Raw genomic sequence first — 22,947 nt, forward strand, 5'->3', positions numbered from 1 at the left:
CCGCGCCCTCCACCCCTCCCAGGCTGGGAGCGCCGCTAGGTGCAAAGGGATCGGACGGCCGAGCACGCCCGGCAGGTTCCGCGCTAGGGCAGCGAGCGCGCGGAGCGACGAGCGGCGGGACGCGAGCCGGACCGAGCGGGAGCGCGGGGCTGCGCTCGCTGGAACCTGAGACGGCGGCGGCGCGGAGTCGGGCGCTCCATGGCGCACGGAGCGGAGCGTTCTTCCTCTCCGCGGAGATCCCGGCGAGCGGCCCGGGATGCCCAGGTAACCACCCCTCCAGCGGCTGGATCCCCACGCGACCGACCTTTCACCAACCCATCCCCGGGACGCCCCGCGGCAGCTGCAGCGGGCCGCGCAGGACGGCACCTTAGGCTGCGCTTGTTAAGTGTGGACCAGATGCCCCAAGCTGGCGAGACCCGTAGAGGGAGAAGGGTACTCAGGCCGACCTGTCCCGATTCTGAGCTCCGCGATGGGGACCGGGTAGAAAGGGTCTCCGAGGAGGGAATTAGGCACAGGGAGAGAGTCCCTTCTCGCCGCTGGTTCCCTCACCCGAGCCAGCGCAGGCCTTTGGGAATGGAGGGAAAACAGCCCTCTGGCGTTGAGCAATTGCAGAAAGTTTCAGCAAGTTGGTAGGTTTGGGGAGGATGTTGCAAGCAGAGGCCCGGGGGTGGCGGGGGTCGGAACGGGTGAAAGTCGAACCATGAGTAAGTCCTGGAGGAGGCGGCCTCAGTCGGGCGGGTCCCCGGAGAGGCTGGCTCCGGGATTCCCAACCTCCCGGAAAGCTGCCGGGGAAACGCCAATCGAATTAGCTCGGGTGGGGTGGCTGTGGTCGTGTGTGTAGAGGGTTTGTGACTCAGGTCTCAGCCCCCTAGGGAGAGAGCGACAAATAAGTGCTTCTTATTGGATGTTGCTACTCTGAAGCTGTAACTTAATGAACAGCATCTAGGCAGATGTGCACAGAGCGAGCGTGGCCCGCCCCTCCCCATCCGGAACCAGGATTTCTGCACAGGTGGTAGCTAGACCGGATAACCTTCCTAAAGTCTTTCCACTCTGCCTTCCATGGGTCACTGTGTGTGTGTAGTTTGCTGTTATTTGTTTTAGGCTTTACAAATGTATTCGGAAAAGCTCCATTTAACATTAGTGAGTTTGCTGGTTTTCTTCCCAAAGTTTGGAGAGGATTGTTAATGTCTTCCTGACAAGCAGGCAGTTCACCTAAGGAATAATCTGCAGTTTGGGGACAAAGCCCATCAGAGAAAAGAGCAGAAACTTTAAAAAGTTATCTAGTTATTTAAATGGACTGCTATGCTTTAAAAATTTTATCGGGTTTAAATCCAATCTTGTTAGTGATTTCGTAAATCTTAAAAGTTTTAAAGTGTCAGTGATGTGTCAGGAGGACATTTAGGAGGGACCCTAAATGCCCATTTCCAGAGGGACCAGAGAAGTTAATCAAGGGGTCTCAATTTTGTCAGCTTCTTTACCTTGAAAATGAAATGTGGAACGGCTGTATGCTGCTTTCAGGATGATGTAACCTCGCTTATGACAGGCCAGATAAATTCGACCCCACCACTTAAGGGCACTTGGGTCTTAAATGTCAGATGAGCAGTAATGCCTGTTTATAATTCCTCTCTCTTTATGCTACAGATGTCTGGACTGCAAGCCTGCACAGTTTTGAGAGGGAGATGACTTGAGTGGCCTACTTCTGTCTCCACAACAATGTCCATGAACAATTCCAAACAGCCAGTGTCTCCCGTAGCTGGGTTCCTTGCAAACACAACCTGCCAGACGGAAAACCGGCTTTCAGTATTTTTTTCAATAATCTTCATGACAGTGGGAATCTTATCAAACAGCCTTGCCATTGTTATTCTCATGAAGGCATATCAGAGATTTAGACAGAAGTCCAAGGCATCGTTTCTGCTTTTGGCTAGTGGCCTGGTAATCACAGACTTCTTTGGCCATCTCATCAATGGAGCTATAGCAGTATTTGTTTATGCAGCTGATAAAGACTGGATCCACTTTGACCAATCAAATGTCCTTTGCAGTATTTTTGGTATCTGCATGGTATTCTCTGGTCTCTGCCCACTTTTTCTAGGCAGCGTGATGGCCATTGAGCGGTGTATTGGAGTCACCAAACCAATATTTCATTCTACGAAAATCACATCCAAACATGTGAAAATACTGTTGAGTAGCGTGTGCTTGTTTGCTGTTTTCATAGCTTTGCTGCCCATCCTTGGGCATCGAGATTATAAAATTCAGGCGTCAAGGACCTGGTGCTTCTACAACACAGAACACATCGAAGATTGGGAAGATCAATTTTATCTTCTACTTTTTTCTTTTCTGGGGATTTTAGCCCTTGGTGTTTCCTTCTTGTGCAATGCCATCACAGGAATTACACTTTTAAGAGTTAAATATAAAAGCCAGCAGCACAGGCAAGGCAGGTCTCATCATTTCGAAATGGTCATCCAGCTCCTGGCTATCATGTGTGTTTCCTGTATTTGCTGGAGTCCATTTCTGGTAAGAGCCTAAAGTTTTGACAGTTTGTTTTCTTTGGTTTAGTACAAGATTTCTTGTCTTTTTCAAAGTTGTTAGTCTGAAAGTTCAGTCTTTTAAATGCTAGAGTTTACTCCTACTCAGAATTTATTTCAGCGCTCAGCTGTGGCTTAGAAGTAAGCTATGTATGGCACACTTAGTTATTTTTCCCACAAGCCCTGAATTGAAAGAAATGTGTTGCTAAACAATTCTCACTATAGTGTTACCATCTTGCAGTGCAGTGTAAAGTAATTTTAACAGATGTAACATATTTTTAGTATACCAAATATGATTAGTTTCTAAAATGTGACAAAAATGCCAACTATAATACAACATTGGAACAGACTCCAGTAAGTCTTGGTTGAAAGTCACACAGACTTTAAAATTGTAGACAAGGGAGATCAGCTCCTGGGTTCTTCTAAACACATAACGACCAGGTCTCAACTTGCAAAGGATGGTGGTGAGTTGTGACAGTCGAGGTGAACTATGTGCAGGCACTTCAAAAAGTTTGTGGAAAAATACAGTTAAAAGATAATACAAATCTTTCCACAAACTTTTTGAAGTCTCCTCAAATGTGTGTTCAAGTGAAGAAATGTGTGTTCAAGTGCACTAACCCAGAAACAATGCTGAGTGCAGGGAGAGGCGTGATTGGCAGGAGGGCCAGAGTTTCTTCCTCTTGTGTTTCATTCCTTTTTTTTTTAGAAAAAAGGTTTAGCCAGCAGTTCTATGTGATAGCTTGGTATTTTTATTTGGAAACGAAGGCTAAGATTCAGGAATTAACAACAAACATAAATCATTCATATTACTTTCTAGACAGAGGATAAAAAAAATTATATTTCTGATAGACAAGTATGACCTTAATTCCTTCCAACATTTTACTTTATGCTGGAAAGGGTGACAACATGCCATGAAAGAGAGAAATAAATCCTTCTGTGGGGAGCAAGTGACAGCAAAGATTGTTTTCATTCCTTTTTCTGTAACAATGGGGAAGTGGACTGGCACCCAGAGATATGGTAATACAGGTGATATAAAGGTAGATGTGAGGCAACAGCAAAGGTAAGACCAAGGTGTGGTCATACCTGAGGTGGCTGAATGAAGGTGCTTTTTACTTATGCCATTTTCCCCAAACAGGCCCATTGTCCAAGACTTGCTTCCAGTGCAATTTTAATAAACAATCCAGATGATTTTGATACACATAAAAGTTTGTGAAAGCTGCTGCAGCAGATCCTTTATTATAGGATCTATAATAAAGTCAATTTTATTTTACAAAGAATTTTGACTTTTCTAATATTTCTTTATTTCTATTCATATTATTGCATCACAATTTGTTTTTTGTTTTATTTTGTTTTTGTTTTGGCAGCTGGCTAGTATAGGGATCCAAACCCTTGACCTTGGTGTTATAAGCACCTCACACTAACCAGCCTGACTCACAATTTGAATTTAGCTTTTTGAATTGTTGGATCATTTAAATATTGTTTCATGTTATTCCTGAGTTGTCCAGATCATAAGAATTCACTCAAAGGGAAAATGGTCTGTCAATGGCAAGTCAACCTTTTGAGGCCTGTTTTTTTGTCAATTTAGGAGGCCTTAGGTGAGCCCAGGCAAGGGTCTGATCTGTGTTTATAGTATAGTTGTTTGAATTGAATAACAGACCAGTTCTAGCAACACCTGGCATTACTTCAGGGTTCATTTTTGAGGAATTTAATTTATGCCACTCGACAATAGGAATTTCCCAAGGGTAATGCTGTTTTTTTACCTTAAGTTTTCAAATAAAGTAGCTTTTCAAAATAAAAAGCAAGGCTGAGTGAATTAAAGTTAATTTTGGGGTTGTGAAGGGAATACAAAAAAAGTGAGAAAAGAGGTGGCTGAAAACGTTTAAAGAAGTTTTTAAAATGAATGTCATAACTCTGGAGAAAACCTTAAAACAATGAAATCATGAACTAAATGAAAGGTAATCTGGACAACTGAGATAATCGCTTGTGCTTTGGTTTTTATTTGTTCTGAGAGATCTTAAAAATTTTTTTAGTTCTGGCTTTTGACGTTGAGAAATAAGAGTGATAGACCACTGTAAAACTATGGAAGGAAGCAAAATTTCATGATGTGGATATTTTGAATTTATCAATGTTTTTCTCTAATTTCTTCTCCTGGAATTTTGGGTTCCTTTACTGTTAGAATAGATATTACAATTTAATTCATATTTTGAACATATTTCTTAGTAGAAATATAGTTTCATTTTCATGAATCATTTTCTGAGGTCTCCTTTCTCTTTAATTATGAATTATTGATATGTCTATGACACCAACATATCAATACTTTAAAAATGCTTTTTAGTGTGAAAATTATTTATGTGTTAGATGCATAATAGGTACACCAGAAATACTTTTGATGGATGGATATCTTCAGTTGTTTAAAATAATCTTTGCATTCCTGGTTTCTTTTACGGAGACTTAGGTCTTCGTGGCAATATCTGACTAAAAGATTTATAAATTTTGTGGTGTTGATACAAGTGCTTTGAGGATTAAATTAAGGTCATCAGGTCTAAATGGAACCCTAGTTAAGAACTCAGGCTTGAGAATACCCAAATAACACCTGACACTAATACCTTAGTTGAAACATTTTTTTCTTTTTCTCTCAAATGTCTAGGAGGGTTTCAATAGATATTAATGGCTGAGCCATTATTCTCCTGCCCACCTTGCATTTTACAATTTTCTTACTTGGTGTCTTCTGACACCAACTGCTGGATTCCCATAGATGTACTATAATGGGTACAGCTTCCAGGTCAGTGCCCTAATTTACATCATGTGCCCTTTCTCTATGATTGATAAGTGTGAATTGCTGGATTTATAATTTAAATGAATATCTGCACTCACCCTTTCACCTATGTTCACTGTCATTTTCAAGCCTCACTGGAACAAAAAATGTAGAGGTGCATACACTAAAAGGAGGAAATGAGTAAGGTGTAGAGGGTGGTGTCTGTGCTCGACAGAATGTAGTGTGTCAAAACTCAACACAGGTGTTGGCATAATTTCTAAAGTTATTTAAATTTATAGTTGATGTCAAAGGGGATACTTTATTAATTTGATGATTGTGTTTTAACCAATACAAATGTAAAATGATCATAATGTTTGAATTCTCTCTTTTTAATAGACATATTTGATCTTTTTTGAGTAGTTTTAGGTTTACAGGAAAATGAGTGGAAAGCACAGAGAGTCCACAGACACCCCCTTTCCCCAGTCATCCTTATTATTAATGTCTTACCTTGGTGTGGCACATTTGTTAAAATTGTTGAGCCAATGCTGATACATTATTATTAACTAAAGTCTGTAGTTTGTACCAGGGTTCTTTCTTTGTGTTGTATATTCTATGGGTTCTGACAAATGTGTAATGACGTGTCCACTATTACAGTATCACATGGAGTAGTTTCACTGCCCCCAAATCCCCTGTCGCCTTTAAAAAATTTAATGTTTCATTTTCTCAAAGGGGGAAAATGTGCTTTTTCTTTCAGGAATCAAGATTTAGAAATGTAGTACAAATGTAATATTTGTTTAAAATATAACTTGTTAATGATTTTTAAAATTTTACAATATCTGGGTTTGATAGTTTTAAACATGGTTAACTCACACGAATTCATACAATGCCAACTGAAACATGCAGGAAATTGTAGCAGGCATTTATTAGCTTATAGTTCCATTTAGCAACAAGTTAGTTCCAAAAATCTTTAAAAGTCAAACAGCAATTATAAAATTGTCTCACATGTGTCCTAGGTGAATCACTTTTACTTAATAAATAAATCTTGAAGACATTTTTTTGATGACTCTCCTGTAAGGAGAAAAAAGACATTTACCAGCACTTTCAAGTAATATTTTCTTAATATTCTTTGTTTCTGCCTTTATATGGGTAATGATTCTTTTTAATGCTCCATTTCTAGAATATGTAACCCTCAAAGGAATTTATTGTTATTGCTGTGCGTATTCACCAGTTTGGCAGAGCGATAAATACTTGTTGACTGGTTGACTGTAACTTAAGTAGTATAAATGTCAAGAGATTGGAAATGATTGACCAGAATATGAATTCTGAGTTTTGTAGGTAAGAGTTAAGCGAATACTGAAGCCAAACGGTAATTTTTAATGTTCCCTAAATCAACAACTGTAGACTTATGACACTATTAAACTTCAGCTGTCTTTTACTAGAAGGCCATACGTTTATTTTACCTTCTCTTCAGGGATAAAGGATCATTTTGAATTGAGAAAAGAAGTATAAAGTATATGAAGAGCAAAATGATTTCTTATGTAGGTGAGTTTTCCCAAGAAATGTGTTCTCTTGCATGTGTAGCGTTTGAGCTTGGTTCTTCTAAGATTGTTAGTCTTAAGCAAATATTTCTATTCAACATAGTTAAACATCATTTGGTCACTAAGGTGTTTGCCAGATATAAGTTAAAAAGCTGAATGGCTACTTGAACTTTGACTAAAAAGGTGTATGGGTCATAATGCCCAGGTCTTAGAGGGCTAACGGCAAATGATGAAGCAACATGACATCATAGAACATTCTGACTATTAGCGAAGATGGTTTTCTTTGAAAGGCTGGTGCTCATCATCATATTTGAGAATGGTGCAGTGGAAATCTGAGTGTGTGTCTCGTGCACGTGCCTCAGCACCCAAATGATGATGGATAGATGTACCTTCATATGTTTTAAGTAAAAAGAAAATGTGGACAATGTATTATATACATATGTAAATGTGTACATGTGTATATATATATATTGTGCATGAACATGTACTTAGTGTGTATATATATTGTGTATGTATTTATGTACTTACATAAATGTGTTCATGTGTGTATATATGTGTGTGTATATATATACACACACACATATGCACACACAGGTAATTGTTAAATTATTTCTCAAATTGAAAAAGAAAACCAATCCACCATTAGATTTGATTACACAAAATAAGGGACTTCTAATGGGTTGCATTCTAAAATGAAAAACAAAATGGACTCTCTTATAGTTTTGTAGCAAGTCTTGGAAAGTAAGTCTTTTTGGTTTATTCTTGGATTGCTTCTGATTTTAGAGGCAATGGAGTTTTCTGGGTACAGGACTTAATGACACCTGGATTCTATTTCTACGAAGTTCCTAAACAACTCAGACATGGCAACTTAAAATTTATATCCAGAAGAAAAGGCATATTTTAGAGATACATTAATGTGGTTTAAATTATTGGAATTCAGGCTGCTTTCTCACATTTGGATGGATATGGAGTAAGTGGCATGGGTTCGGTGAAAGTAGCTGGCAGAGGAGCGGTTCTGGGAGATTTGAGAGCACATTCTCTCCTTCCCCAAGTCTTGGCGCTCTCTTGCCTGACATTCTCCTCCTGACATTCCTGTGGCTCTCTGCCTCACTTCTCTCTGGTCACTCAAATATCATGTCCTCTATCTGCTATCTTAGAAAGTACCCTTTCCCTCTTTTGCTCTACCTGTCTTCTGCTTTATTTCTCTCATAGCACTTAGCAGCAGCTGATAACATAGTATACATTGCTTTGTTTATTTGACTTTTGCCCCTAGCATGTAAGCTCCTTGAGGGAAGTGACCTTGTGCACTGCCATATTCTCAGTTCCTAGACCATTGTCTGGCACATAGTTGGGGTCAGTAAGTACTTGCTAAATGAATCTCACATAAAAGAGGGCTCAGTTGGCGACTATGCTTGTTTCCACACTTGAAAAAATTGAAACATTGATTATACATATTTATGGGGTACAGTTTATATTTCCATACATGCATACATTGTGTGATGATCAGAGTAATTAACGTATTCATCATTGCAGAACTTAATCAGTTCTTTGTGATGAGGACATTTGATTTCCTCTTCTAGACATTTGATAATGTGGTAAATTATTGTTAATTATAGATGCTTAACTTGACTGTACACCCATAGAACTTATTTTTCCTATCTAGCTGTAATTTTGTGTCCATTAACCAACCTCTCACTATCCCCCCACCCCCTCCCCTTTCCTGTCTCTAGTAACCACACTTCTACTCTCTCCATCAACTTATTATTATTTATTTATTCGTTTACTTATTTTTGTAGCTCCCACAAATGAGTGAGAACATGTGATATTTACTTTTGTGTGCCTGGCTTTGCTGATGAGGTCAGGACCTGGTTGGCAGGCCCCAGGAATAGTTTTAATACTTCTAATTGTGATTTGGATTGGATCTGAGAGGGGGAAAATCTCTGTTCAGAGCATCCCTAAGAGTATCAGTTGGAAATGGAGTCCTGGAGAATCCTGGAATTCAAAAGCTTGAATCCAGGACTAGAATTTAGTCAGCATCTAGAGGAATTTCACAGATAAATTAGGCTTGGCATTTTATATTTATGATATTACAAGAATTTGTTTACATATTGTTTTCTCCGTTAGTCTGAATGGTCCTGGGTGGCTAGATTCTATGTTATTAGTTTGTGTTTTAGTTTCTAAAAATAGTGTGCCATTAATCGGTGTTTGTTGGACGAATAAACTAATGATTCAGTTATTGAATGGGAAGTATTAAAGGCAAAGGAAAATATTAGGCAATAGAAGTTTGGATTAATTTTGCTCCATAGTCTTTAGCACTGCCTTTTTCTCTATAGCCACACATATTTTTCCCTAATGCATTTATTTTGTAATGGTGTTTTACCTTCAAGGGAATCATGTCAGGGGACAAGAGGAGAAAACTGCTTTGAATAAAGACTTCCAGGCATTGAGTGTTCATTGCAATAAAATAAAATCTCTATAGTAAATTTTGAAATTTGTCTGAAAAAGGAGCTTGCTTACGTCATATCTTCACCAGCTGATTGAGTAAATATATATACTTCAATTTGTATTGTTAGGGAGACTGGAAGATTAGGTAGGTTTTATATTTACAGAGGATTAGTTCACAAACCTGACACACTTTTAGTGGATACTGTGGTGCCCCACCCAGATCCCTCAGCCTTGCTTGGGGAAATTTCTTTCAGCCAGAGGTAGCTGTCTTGCCCACGGTTGTGTCCTTGTCTCTGGGGTCAGTCTGTGTGCAGTGACAGGTGGATGTGGGGATACAAAGCACTTGCCCCCTGTCTTTGGGACATTTCCAAAGGGCCACTCATGCTTCAGAGCTTGCTGAGAACTCTGCATTGCAGCTGCTCTTCTGCTCGACCCTGCTTTCTTCACCACTTCACACTCATCAGAAAGCTTCCTGCATGTAGAACTCTGTCTTAAAGTCAATTTCCTGCAGCATCTGCCTTAGGACAATCTTACAGTTCATCTGTTCATATGTTATCTACATATAAAGCATACTACACATGGGTTTAGGGTGTAATTTGCTAAGTATATTGAGCTATGTATAGGCTATGTATATGGAATTGAATTTATTTGAGTATAATAATCATCTCCCTCCATGGAAGTGTATAGTGTAAAATTGGCCCACCAAAGGTCAACCAATTAAAAAAAGACACTGATAGGTTGAGAATTTACACAAAAATCTGTAGCTCTGGATGAGCAGGGTAGTCTGGAATACTTTGTTATTTTAAGTTCATTGACTCTTGACAAAAGATGACTTCTTGTTTTTAAGAAGAAAGACATAAAAATACCTAAAGATATAACAGACATTGAGACAGTGCTTACAAAACATTACTTGAATCATTTAAGTGTAAATGAATCAGAAACATGTGGATTTAATTTATATCTTCATGGATATGAAAATCTTCTGGCTTAATGTGTTTTGGGGTTTCTTATTAAGATCCAAAACATTTGAAGAACAATTCAGGATGTCGAATGCCCCTGATTTCTCTGGATTGCCAGTTTTAACTCCATTAACTTAGACTTACCCTTACGGGAGGGATATAAAATGCATTCCATTTATATTTGCTTTGGAAGGCATTTAGGGCCACAATAATTTTTTACCTGACATCTCAATGTCATTTATCTGTATTCAGAGAGAACTTCATCCAAGAGGAGAAATTTGTTTTGTTTTAATTTGTAAATATGCTTTTCAAAGATTGTGTAAACCTGTCATTCTGTCCTGGGTGTGAAGGTGCTAATGACACAGAGTAGATTCACTTGTGGTTTTATACAGACAGGGAGGTGGTTTTTCTCACTCCTCCTCAACAGTTGGGTCCCCAAATAAAATTCAGACTATGGAATGCTGAAATATAGTGTGGCTGTAGTGTGATGGTGAAGGAGACAGAGACAATTGGATTATGTAAAAGGAATTATTTTAGCTTTCTGAGCACAGTCTCGAATCAAGCCGTCCCTGGAGAATAGTGTAGTTATTCCGGGTACAGAGTGCAGACATGAATCTTAGCCTTACCATCTCTTAGTTATGACCTTGGAGTTACTATAAGCTAATTTTGTACATCTGTGATTATAATAACAGTACTCATTCAGAGCTACTATCAGATTTAATAATCTGACTTCTCTAAAATCTCATAATAGAGCCTGGATAGGCTCAGTCAGTAAAGCATCAGACTTTTAAAATCTCATAATAGATTGCTTGGCACATAGTAAATGCACAACAAAATTCAAAAATACTCAAAATGTTTATTGGTATTATTGCTGCCTAGCATCTCAAAAATAATTGTCTGTGTTTAGTTCAGATGTTTTCCATTTTCTCCTCCATGAAGAAGTGTTGATTGCAGTGGAAAGGAAGAGAAGACGCTCATAGCTCCGGAAAACTTTCTTGGACACTTCCACTTGAAATTTCAGATTATTGCTTCTTACTTTATTCTCTCATCGGAAGTAAACATGTTGCCTGCCAATCTTGTGCATCTTATTCTAGTTGAAATATTCTAATAATTTATAATTCTATTTCTAATAATTTATAAGGTATTAATTTTTAAATAATTGGAATCAAGTTAAAATTAGCAAAAATGTATGGAGATCATTAGGTATAAGGCACTATTCTCAGAGCTGTGAGTGATTCCAGGGAGATAAAGCCCCTTGCTTAAAGAGCTTATAACTCAGTTGTGTAAAAGACATAAGATATTAGTTCTTGGAGAGCCAATATAGTGTAATGGTCAAGAGTCTGGGTTCAAGTCCCAGAAGTCTGTTTCTTCCACTTGCTGACCATATGACCTTAAATGCTTCATGCCTCTATTTTTATATGTAAAATAGATATAGTAATAGTACCCACTTTGTAGGGTTGTTGTGAGGAAGAAGTAAATTAGTATATGTAAAGTTCTTAAAATAGTGTCTGACATATAGTAAGTACTATCTGCTTCAGTTATTATATTATTATCATTATTGTTGCTGTTCCTATTAAATAATAATACTGCCAGCTAATAATTTTGTCATTGAGATGATCAAAGGCGCTTTAAAATTACCTATTAAAAGAATAATGGATGCTGTAGGAGGGAGCTATCACTTCTAATTTGTTGATCCACGAGTAATTATTTGTTGGCTTATTTGACAAATATTTATTGGGCCCCTATCATGTTTGAGGCACTGTTCTAGATACTAGAATATCAATCACTGATTTAACTGCTCATAATATCTCTGGCTTCAATCAACAGTACTTATAGGGAATAAAAAGACATATAGGAATTTCAAATATGAAGATTTTGTTATATCTTCTGTTATAACAGAATAGCAGGTATTTATTCTGTGTTTGTGGATGAGATTATTTTTGATAATTTAAAAAAGGGAAAACTTTCTATAGGATATCATTTAGAAAGAAAAATTACTGGAAATAAATATGATCCAAAGTCAAGTAAAGTAAATTGTTAAAACCAAGGAGAAAAGATATAATAATGAGTATAATTCCTAGAGATAGAAAAGCACACAAACGAGAAACTCTTTAGTATGGGCCAAGCATTAGCAAAATTAGAATACAGTGGGTTGTAATAAATTAATAATAAAAGACAGAAGATTTTTCAGGTAACGAAAGAGGAGTATTAGAAAAATTAAATCAGATAAGAAAAATTTAATAATTCAAATTAGTATTTTGTACTACCTTATGATTAGGAAAGTGATTCAGGATATAAACGAGAAATAAATGGTTGGTGAAATGAAGCATTACAAAAGCCACTAACTCCTTCTAAGGATTTAGGTTAAGAAAGCTTTAGAAAGGACTAAGAATAAAGAAAATTACATTGTTGTGAAAGTTAATAATAGAAATGAAAGAAAAAATCATTTATATTTCATTTACTCATTAACTTACTCATTGATTTATTCCCTCAGCACACTTTGCTGAAGAAAAGCCTGGGTGTCTCTCCAGGTGAGGAGGAAAGGATAGAGACAGAGACATGACTGGGAAAATATCCCTAAGACAAATTCTATGAATCGTACTTTCTAGCTCCTTCATTGTATCCATGGCCTTTGTGCTCTCTTCTCCAACCTCAACATGCATCCTCCTTTCAATTCCCTTTCCACTTTTAATATGGGGTAAATATAATTATTTGTATTTTTCTTGCACTGCTTGGGAGCAGGTCAGGGGGTTGATTGCTTAGGAATAGTGCAAAAACCTCGGAGCACAAAGGTGTATTAATAAGTACTAAGTGATATTGCTGTAGCAGCAGCAGCAGCAGTAGCAGTGGTAATTAACATTGTTTTTATTATTATTGTGTATTCCTTTATTTTTCTACTCGTATTTATGTCACAGCAGGGGACCAGAAAACAAAAGGAAAAACAAAAATCCCAGGAATGACAGAGAGACAGAATGCAGGAGTGGGAGGGAGCAGGAAAAGCTGGCGGTAAGGCTGGAGAGAGGCACTCTCAAGTTTCAGGAACTCTGTTGGCAAGGCAGGCCTCCCTTTATTCCCACAGACATCTCCTTATTGAGGAATATCCAATTTCATGTGTTATATTCCCCCAAGCTACTTAAAAAGACACAATGTTTTCTTTTTCTTTTTTGGCAGCTGGCTGGTACAGGGATTGAAACATGAACTTTGGTGTTATCAGCACCACGCTCTAACCAACTGAGCTAACTTGCCAGACCCTACAATTTTTCTTTAGCTATCAAATTGCATTGTAAAAAAATGTAGTAAAGTAGAAATTAAATTTTTAAAAAACTTCCAAATCTCACTATCCAGAGATAACATTATTAGCATTGTGGGTGCCTCATTTTACCCATATAGTAGGGAAAATATATTATTTTAATTCTGTGATTAATAGAGTATTTAAACATTTTTTTCTTACAGTTATTGGGCATTATCTCCTTTCTTTTATAAATATTTGGATATTTGTATTTTTCTAAACGATTTTGAAGAACTCTTTGGATAGCAAAGAACAGATATTTCTGATAGAAAAAATAATTATAAAATCAATTGTTATAAAAGCAATTGTTTTTCCAGGTTCATTGTTTGCCTTTTAATTTAGTGTTTTAATTTATAAAAGTAATGAACTTATTAATAATTTTTTTGTGGTTACCGCTTTCTGTTTCATGTTTATGAAGTGTTTTTCTCAAGCTACAGTGGTATCAGTATTCATCTTTTTTCTTCCAGTACTTTTGACCTTTCATTTTTTGCATTTATGTTTTTAATGCATTTATAGTTTATTTTGGTTTGATTTGCAAGTTGAAATTTGAATTTTCTTTTGAATAGTTAGCTAGTTGTCCCAAAATTATTTATTGCGTGATCTTTGTACACTTGTTTTAAATTCCTACTTTTATTATGTATGGAATTCTTACATGTGCTTGGATCTTTCTGGATCCTTTATCTCATTCTGTTGATCTGTCTTTGGCTTTATGTTCAATTATCATCTTCCTCACATTTTATTTATATTTGCATTCAATTTATCACATATATACAGCATTCCCTTCCTCAATCATGATCTGTCTCGCCTATTGCCAAAGTATTTTGAATACAAATTTTGTAATTTTCTTCATAATAGTGATTTGCATCCATTTTATTCTAGGATTTGAAAACTTTTGTTTCTACTGTAAATAAAATCTCTTATTTGTTATACAAGTGTATAAGAAAGCACTGATCTTGATGCATTTATTTTTAATTTTTTTATTGTGGCAAAATTCACGTAACATAAAATTCACCATTTTAACCATTTTGAAGTGCACAATTCAGTGACATTTAGTACATTCACAATGTTGTTCAGCCATTGCCACTGTCTTGTACAGAATACCCATTAAAGTAATCACCCCCCATTCCCCACTTCCTGAAACCCCTGGCAACCACTAATCTACCCTGTATCTATGGATTTGCATATTCTGGATATTTCATATAAATGGTTCAAGGGTCAGCCCAAGATCTGGTCAGAGTTTACATATAATATTTGGGGCTTCCCCTCTCTGCCTCCCTTGTTTCCAGGAGAACTCTGTCCTCTGGTTCTTCAGGCTAGAAAGATCTGCTGGAGTATAAAATTAGACTTTTAATGTGAAGAATATGGAGAAAGCTTGCTTTAAAAATTGTATATTTTAAAATGTATTTCTTTTGGTCAATAGTTTTGTTGGTTATTGAATTCTTGCATCAAAATTCTTTTCCCTAAAAGACTTTGTTGACCTTATTCTACTTTGTTTTCTTCATTTAGTTCTATAAAGAAGTCCAAAGTCAATCTAATTCTTTTCCTTCCTGTATGGTTGCTTGTAGGATTATCTTTGGAATTTATTTCAGTGTGGAGATTCTTTCATTACTTTTTGCTTGTACTTTAATCTGACTCAATTTTATTTTTTTACCTCAGAGAAAATTTTTTTTTCTGTTTGTACTTCTGCCTACTTTGTTGCTTCTTTACAAAGTGCTTATTACAAGTATGTCAGAGCTCCTTGATTTATTATTCTTTATTATACTTATCTTTTCATGCATCATATGTATCTTTTTATCCTTTTCTACAAAAAGTTCTACAAAAATTGCCTAGACAAATTTGGTATTCTGTTTTTCTTGGATACCTTTTATTTTGAAATTTGGTAATAAGTATTTGTCTTCTGGCATGTGGTTGGGACCATAAGGTTTTGCTGAACAGCTTCTTTCCGTGGGTATTCTTTCAGTCCACAGTTACCTGGTGCCCTGCCCTCCTGCTGAGTCATCAGGGACCTCAATAGGAGGATGTGGCAGCTGTGATCCTCTTTACAGCACCAAGTACAGCCTGGGAGTGAATGTCATTGTCCCCTACAGTGTGTGCCAGCTCCCCGTCTACACCTCAGAGAACTTCATGTGGCTCAGACTTTCCCCTGCCATCTGTCTCTGATCTACTCTCAACTCTTTGCCCTGCCTTTGCCAAAGTTGGTAGGTATGTATGGTGTTTCTAACTATTTCATTCCAATGGGAATTTGGACAGGAAGGAAGCAAAATGTGAAGTTCAAATCACCTTCTTAATCAGAAGAATCATCATTAGTTTAAAACTTGTAATTCTTTTAATATTCTTTATAAATTAAAAAGACTGGCCTTAAAATGGAAAATTAATTTGGTATATATTTTTTGCCATTTCAGTCATTTGTTTATAAGAAACTGATATGAATAGATAATCAATTCTTTGTATTGAGTTGATTTTCAAAATTGGACTGGTGGGATGTTTTGGTATTTGGGTATAGTTTAAGAAACTTTTAGTGCCATTCTTGTCAATAGAATACAGCATCATTCTGTCATTAAAATAGAAGAAGCAAAGATTTTCTTTTATTCTCTCTCATTCTCTCAATGCCTCTTGGTTGGGCTCCAGAATTCTGACATTAAAAAAATGCGATGTAGGGAGTAACTTTTCTATTTACATGCTGCTGCCTGCATCCTGGTGGCTGCTTTAGTTTTGCTAATTTAGGAAGTGTCAGGTTAAATCAGAAGGGGGTCAGTGGGTGGAAGAGAATGGTTAAATTCTCAATTTAGAAAGCAGGTCAATCCTGCCTAGCCCCAGCACCTGTAGTTAGCCTGTCCCTCATCAGAGCCTGCTTTTGTTTTGGTCTGAAACTGCTCAAGACCTGTGCATTAAGAAGAAATTTCTGGTAATGTTCCTCCAACCTAGCATATCCTCTGGGTCTGCTTAAATTAGAAATGTACCTTTTGGGGAAAAGCTGGAGTAGAATTGTATATAGAAAGAACTGGGTGAGTGCCTTCTTATTCCCCATTTTCTAGTATAAAAGCTTATTTCCAAATTGCAACAAAAAAGTAGTGACTGATATCATTATGCTTGTATTCACTGCAGCGAACAGAGGATTATTTTCTGATATATTTTAATCTTTATATGCTTCTGTAATGATATATTTTTCATGACTGACAATTTAAATCATTTTCTCATATATCTCTGAATCAGAAAAGTACCTGATATACCAAATAATTAAAAAAAATTTATAGTCTTTATAAACTTTGATACCATGAAGTGGTTTTAAAACTACTGTAGGACGTATGGTGGTTATTTTCTCCATGGAAAGTCCAATGACAGCTAAGGCAGACTTTCTTATTTCAAGGGAATATAAAGAATTGCTGCTTCCAGTCAAGGAAAAAATAGCAAGCAGTTCTAACTGCCTGGCATTTAGAGATGTTTGCCTTTTTAGTGCTTCTCTTTAAGTTCACAGCAGGCTGATCTATGGATATGGATGTTGAGGCCAGGTTGCTAAAAGCTTTCCTGGATGGTAGAGAAAACCAATTTGTCTAAGTAATATCCATTGTGTACTATTGACCTTCTCCTAATTGCCCACTTTAGGTTTGTTTGTATAAGCGAAATAGTCACAACACAAAAGCCGGTCTGCTTATTCAGATAATTTTTGATTGATGTGGATTTCCACATGGTCGTTTGAGCAAGCCATGTTATGTTTGGCTGTAAAGGTGAACGAATAACCTGTTGTACCTATATCAATGCCCTTGTCTCAGATGACTCTCTTGAGTATGAATTGACATTAAGATGCAGCTACAGCATTGCTGCCACTTTTCTCTTGGACTTCTTGGTTTGTTTTACATGGTTTCCAAAAACGCAAGTTTAAATCAATTCCACTTACCCAGAGATTATTTATCTGCTGAATAGTATAAACAAACCAGCAGCAATCAATTAAACACCATGCATCTGGATGATGCCCTGTGCATTCAGGTACTGAGCGAAGTAATAGAACCCAGGTAAGTCTTAAGCAGTTTTTCTGCTTACCCACACCCAACCTCTGCCAACCCAAGAGGCCAAAGCCTCTCAAAATATCTCACCTTGAAGGAAGAAGGTCTCCCTTTTTGAATTAACCTAATTTTTCCACTGGGAAAAGCCACTGGGATCTGTGGGAAACAGGAGCCTTCTTTCTTAGGGGTAGAAGGAGAAACCAGCTTTAGGCCTCACTCACTTCTCAGTGACAGACCTAAGGGAGGGGAAGCGATGTGCTATCATGACTTCAAGAACAGGTAAATACAGTTTATTAAATAATGATTTTATAATTAAAATCAGAACACTCATGTGAACTGTGGTTAAATAACCAAACATTTTTCCTTACGAAATTGCTTAAAGAAAATCCAGTGTTTCATAAATAAAATGCCAAAATTTTATGGCTTGACATGAAGTGTAGTCCAACATATAAGTGGCTGGAAACTAAAAATCATCTCCCTGGAGAGAATACATTACTACAGCACATTACACTGACTCAGATATGATTTCCTTTTTATTAGAGGAATTATAATTCTGAAATTCTTGATTTGTCTTTATTTACATTTGTAATATTCTTCGTGAAATTTGCTTGGATTATTCTAGCTTGCATTTATCTCTCTTTCAATGGATAAAATATAGCATCTAATTATGTATACCCATAGAATTTGTGCTGTTTGTTTTGTGACTGTCTATTCTGCCAAGTGGCTAAGGAGCTCCTTAGTGACAGAGTCAATGTCATATGTTTCTACTCTGTTTCCTGTGGTGCCTGGTGCACTACTTGGAAAGGTTCAAGGAAAATGCAGCTCATCCTTTGGAATCTGTTAGTCACAAATGAAATTAGTGAATGACACAACGTCTTTATAGCTGTGGTTATTAAATGCATATGAACATCACATAATGATTGTATTTTTTAAATGTTATTTTTTGAAAAAAAGGAGTGACGCTTTTTTTGAAATATAACGATAAAACTATAATTGTGATGGTCATTTTAAATGTGAAATTCTTATTTGGAAATTTTGTTTTGTAGTGTAATTAATTAATTTTAAAAACCACGAATATAGCTCCTTCTATATGTCAGACAAGGCTCTAAGCGCTTTATAGATGTTAACCCATTGAATCCTCATTATATTTTCCATTGTATATTTCCTCAGGCATGGAAAGTGTTTATGACCATGTGTGTTCGGAGGCTTTACCTGAAGGATGCAGTCATATAACACTTGGCATCTTTTGCATTTAGCATCATGAGCAGTTGCACTACATCACTGGCCATATATTATATCTGTAATTTTAGTTAAAATGTTTTCAGATTTAAGTCAAGATTCATGGGGAAAGTTTTGACATGAAGAAAACTCAAAGGTATTATTGGTTGTGGTTTGTGGAGAAAGATAAACATGATTAAGAGGAGGATTATGTTTGTACTCTATTGTTATGCTGCCTGACATAGTCCTGATCGAGGGTACTCTGAAAAATTTGCTAAAAAGACTGCCTTCAATAATTTTTCAAAAATACCTTTTGCTTCTCGTCTTACTTCCAGAGCATTGACAATACTATAGTATCCTACCTTCGCTGTCCTTAACCTAAACAGATCCTAATTTATCGGAGTAAATATAAAAATTCCAAATTAAAAAAAACATCGGGCAGCTCTGTTAGTTGGCATTGAGTATTATAAATAATCTAACCTGTTTTTTTTTTTTTTTTTTTTACCCTTTGAGAATGTCTTTTCTCTTCTCTTCTGCCATTGAAAGGTTAAAGCTCCATCCAGAGGAGAGAAGTCATTACTGAGTCTTTTGAAGGGACCAGCCAGGCTTTGATTAAAAGCAGAGAGTGCCATGAGGAGCCAGTTTCAGAATTTTGATTACAACAAAGCAAACTTTTATCTTGTAAATGTGTTCATCTCCCACTGAACAGCCTGTTCATCCAAAACGTCCTGCAGAATTGGATGATTTTGCTATTGGGACACTACTGTTTGCAGTCATACCCAGGTGTATTTGTAGCTGGAGGATACCATAGTCCTTGATTTTTAAAGAGAGCCAAAGATATGGCCTTAGTGAGAATTCACTATTAAAAAAACCATTAAAGCACATTTATAAATATAAAGCACATGTATAAATATATGTTTAGAATTACTCATTCAGTTATTCAATAAATACTTTTCTCAGTGTCTTCCATGTGTCAGACACTGTTAGCCACAGATACCAGGGGCTGTGGTACTGTACAAGAAAGGCAATATCCTTCCTCTCATGGAGGTTCCATTCTTTTGGAGGTGGTGGTTGCAGGGAGCTAGGGCAGTTTGAAGAGGGATTGAGAAAATGTAAACAAATAAATTAATAGGATGATTTTAAAGAGTGATAAGTGTTGTGACTGAAGGTGGGGATGAGTCTATTTTAGATCAGATGGTTAAAGACAGCCTCAAAAGGAGCCAGTCATGGGGCAGGGTGGCTGGACAGAGGGAAAATCCAGCACAAAAACCCAATGGTGGGAATGAGTTTCTTGTAATGAGGGACAGAACAAAGGTCATTTACTAGAGCAAGGGGAGCACAGGTAAACATGGTAGCATTTGAGGATACAGAGTAAGAAGGGGTCAGATTGTCTAGAACCTTGCAGGCCATGGTGAGTTTATATTAAGGTTTATGTGGAAGCCACTGGAGGGTTTCTTAAAAAGGGAAAGATATGATCTGATGCATGATTTAAGAAGACCACTTTGTCTACTAGGTGGAGAATGGGTTACAATGGAGCAGGATATACTAGAGATTTCATTTGATGCATGAGTAATAAATAAATTACTTTTCTAGAGCTTATATTGGGAACTAAAACAAGTAATAAATCATAAATAAAGATTAGCTGGTGAGCAAAAAGGAAACACTTTCAAAATAATTCTTGAGACTTAAAATACAATTGTATTTTGTGACAAAAATTTTTATTTATTTACCTTTAATTTTTACTTTAATTTATCAATATAAAATGTAGTTCATTTTCATGTCCCTTTACCAATTCCTCTTTCCCCGCTCTATCTCCCGCATATCTGTTTATATACATCAACAACATATCTGTTCACTGGTCTTAACAAGTTCAAGGAATTGTGGTAATTGTTGTGTCTTCTACCCCCCTCACTATTTGTTTGTATATTTATTTATTTATGTATTTATTTATTTATTTATTTATTTATTTATTTATTTAATTTATTTATTTATAGCTCCCACAAATAAGTGAGAACGTGGTATTTCTCTTTCTGTGCCTGGCTTATTTCACTTAATATAATTTACTCTAAGTCCATCCATGTTGCTACAAATGGTAGTATTTCATTCTTTTTTATAGCAGAATAGTATTCTATTGTGTAGATATACCACAGTTTTCATATCCACTCATCTGATGGATGGACATTTGGGCTGGTTCCAACTCTTGGCTATTGTAAATATTGCTGAAATAAACATGGGAGTACAGGTATCCCTTTGACAAGATGATTTCCTTTCCTCTGGGTATATACCCAGCAGTGGATTAGCTGGGTCATATGATAGATCTATCTGTAATTGAGGAACCTCCAAACTATTTCCATAAAGGCTGCAGCATTTTGTAATCCCACCAATAGTGTATGAGAGTTCCTTTTTTCCCATAACCTCATCAGCATTTATCATTCTCAGTCTTTTGGATATTAGCCATCCTAACTGGAGTGACATGGTATCTCAAAGTGGTTTCGATTTGCATTTACCTGACGATTAGTGATGTTGAGCATTTTTTCTTGTGTCTGTTGGCCATTCATATATCTTCCTTTGAGAAATGCCTATTCAGTTCCTTTGCCCATTTTTTAAGTGGGTTACATTTTTTTTTTTGCTATAAAGTTGAGTTCCTTGGTATTCTGGGTATTAATCCTTTGTCAGATGTATATTTTGCAAATATTTTCTCCCACTCTGTTGGTTGTCTTTTAACTCTTTTAATTGTTTCTTTTGCTGTGCAGAAGCTTTTTAGTTTGATATAATCCCATTTGTTTATTTTTCCTTTGGTTGCCCGTGCTTTTGGGGTCATATGAAGTCTGTACCCAATTCTACTTCCTGGAGTGTTTTCCCTATGTTTTCTTTAAGGAGTTTTATTGTTTCAGGATGTATATTTAATTTTTTAATCCATTTTGAGTAGATTTTGGTATATGCTGAGAGGTACGTGTCTAGTTTCATTCTACATATGAATATCCAGTTTTCCCAACACCATTTGCTGAAGAGGCAGTCTCTTCCCTGGTGTGTAGACTTGGTGCCTTTGTCAAAGATGAGATGGCTGTAGGTTTATTGGCTGATTTCTGGATTCTCTATTCTATTCCATGATCCATGGGTCTGTTTTTATGCCAGTACAATGCTGTTTTGGTTACTATAGCTTTGTAGTATAGTTTAAAGTCAGGTTGTGTTATGTCTCAAGCTTTATTTTTTTTTTTGCTCAGGATTGCCTTGGCTATTCATGGTCTTTTGTTACTCCATATAAATGTCTGGATAGTTTTGTCCATTTCTGAGAAAAATGTCATTGGAATTTTGATGGCGATTGCATTGAATCTGTAGATTACTTTGGGTAGTATGGACATTTTCACAATGATAATTCTTCCAATCCAAGAGCATGAGATATCTTTCCATCTTCCTGTGTCCTCTTTAATTTCTCTCAACAGTAGTTTGTAGTTCTCATCATAGAGATTTTTGACATCCTTGGTTAACTTTATTCCTAAGTATTTTATTTTTTTGGTGGCTATGGTAAATGGACTAGCTTTCTTGATTTCTTTTTCTGCATGTTCACTGTTGGAGGATAGAAATGCTACTGATTTTTGTGTGTTGATTTTGTATCCTGCAACTTTGCTGAAATCATTTATCAACTCTAAGAGTTTTTTGTAGAGGCTTTAGGCTGTTCAATATGTAGGATCATATCATCCACAAACAGGGACAGTTTGACTGATTGTTCTGGCTACTGTTTCCAACACTATGTTGAATAGGAGTGGTGAGACTGGGTACCCTTGTCTAGTTCCTGTTCTTAAGGGAAAAGCTAAAAGCCTGTTCAGGATGATATTGGCAATGGGCTTATCATATACGGGTTTAATTGTGTTGAGATACTTTCCATCTATACCCAACTTGTAGAGAGTCTTTATCATGAACGAATGTTGAATTGTCAAGTGCTTTTTCAGTGTCTATAAAGATAATCATATGGTTTTTGTCTTTGATTTTATTGATGTAATGTATCACATTTATTGATTTGCCCATGTTGAACCAACCTTGCATCACTGGGACGACTCCTACTTGATCATGGTGTATAATTTTGTGCATGTGTTGCTGTATTCTGTTAGCTAGTATTTTATTGAGGATTTTTGCATGTATATTCATCAAAGATATTGGCCTATAGTTTTCTTTTTTTTGTTGTATCTTTGTCTGGTTTTGGTAGCAGGGTGATGTTTGCC

General features: G+C 36.6%; 1 protein-coding gene across 2 annotated transcripts in view; it reads left to right on the forward strand.

The window, feature by feature from the left end:
* Positions 1-1,713: 1,713 nt before the first annotated feature.
* Positions 1,714-22,947, forward strand: part of PTGFR (prostaglandin F receptor) — a 44,386-nt gene continuing 23,152 nt past the window's right edge. The window contains exons 1-2 of one of the 2 annotated variants that reach the window (XM_063106966.1): positions 1,714-2,511; positions 6,749-6,819. In XM_063106966.1, coding sequence (XP_062963036.1) covers positions 1,714-2,511; positions 6,749-6,754 — 804 coding nt within the window. In that variant the 3' untranslated portion in view covers positions 6,755-6,819. Of the gene's footprint in view, positions 2,512-6,748; positions 6,820-22,947 lie in introns of those variants that run through there. The other variant, XM_063106965.1, reaches the window with a different exon arrangement.

The sequence above is a fragment of the Cynocephalus volans genome, chromosome 8 (assembly GCF_027409185.1).
Source record: "Cynocephalus volans isolate mCynVol1 chromosome 8, mCynVol1.pri, whole genome shotgun sequence".
Classification (NCBI taxonomy): domain Eukaryota; kingdom Metazoa; phylum Chordata; class Mammalia; order Dermoptera; family Cynocephalidae; genus Cynocephalus; species Cynocephalus volans.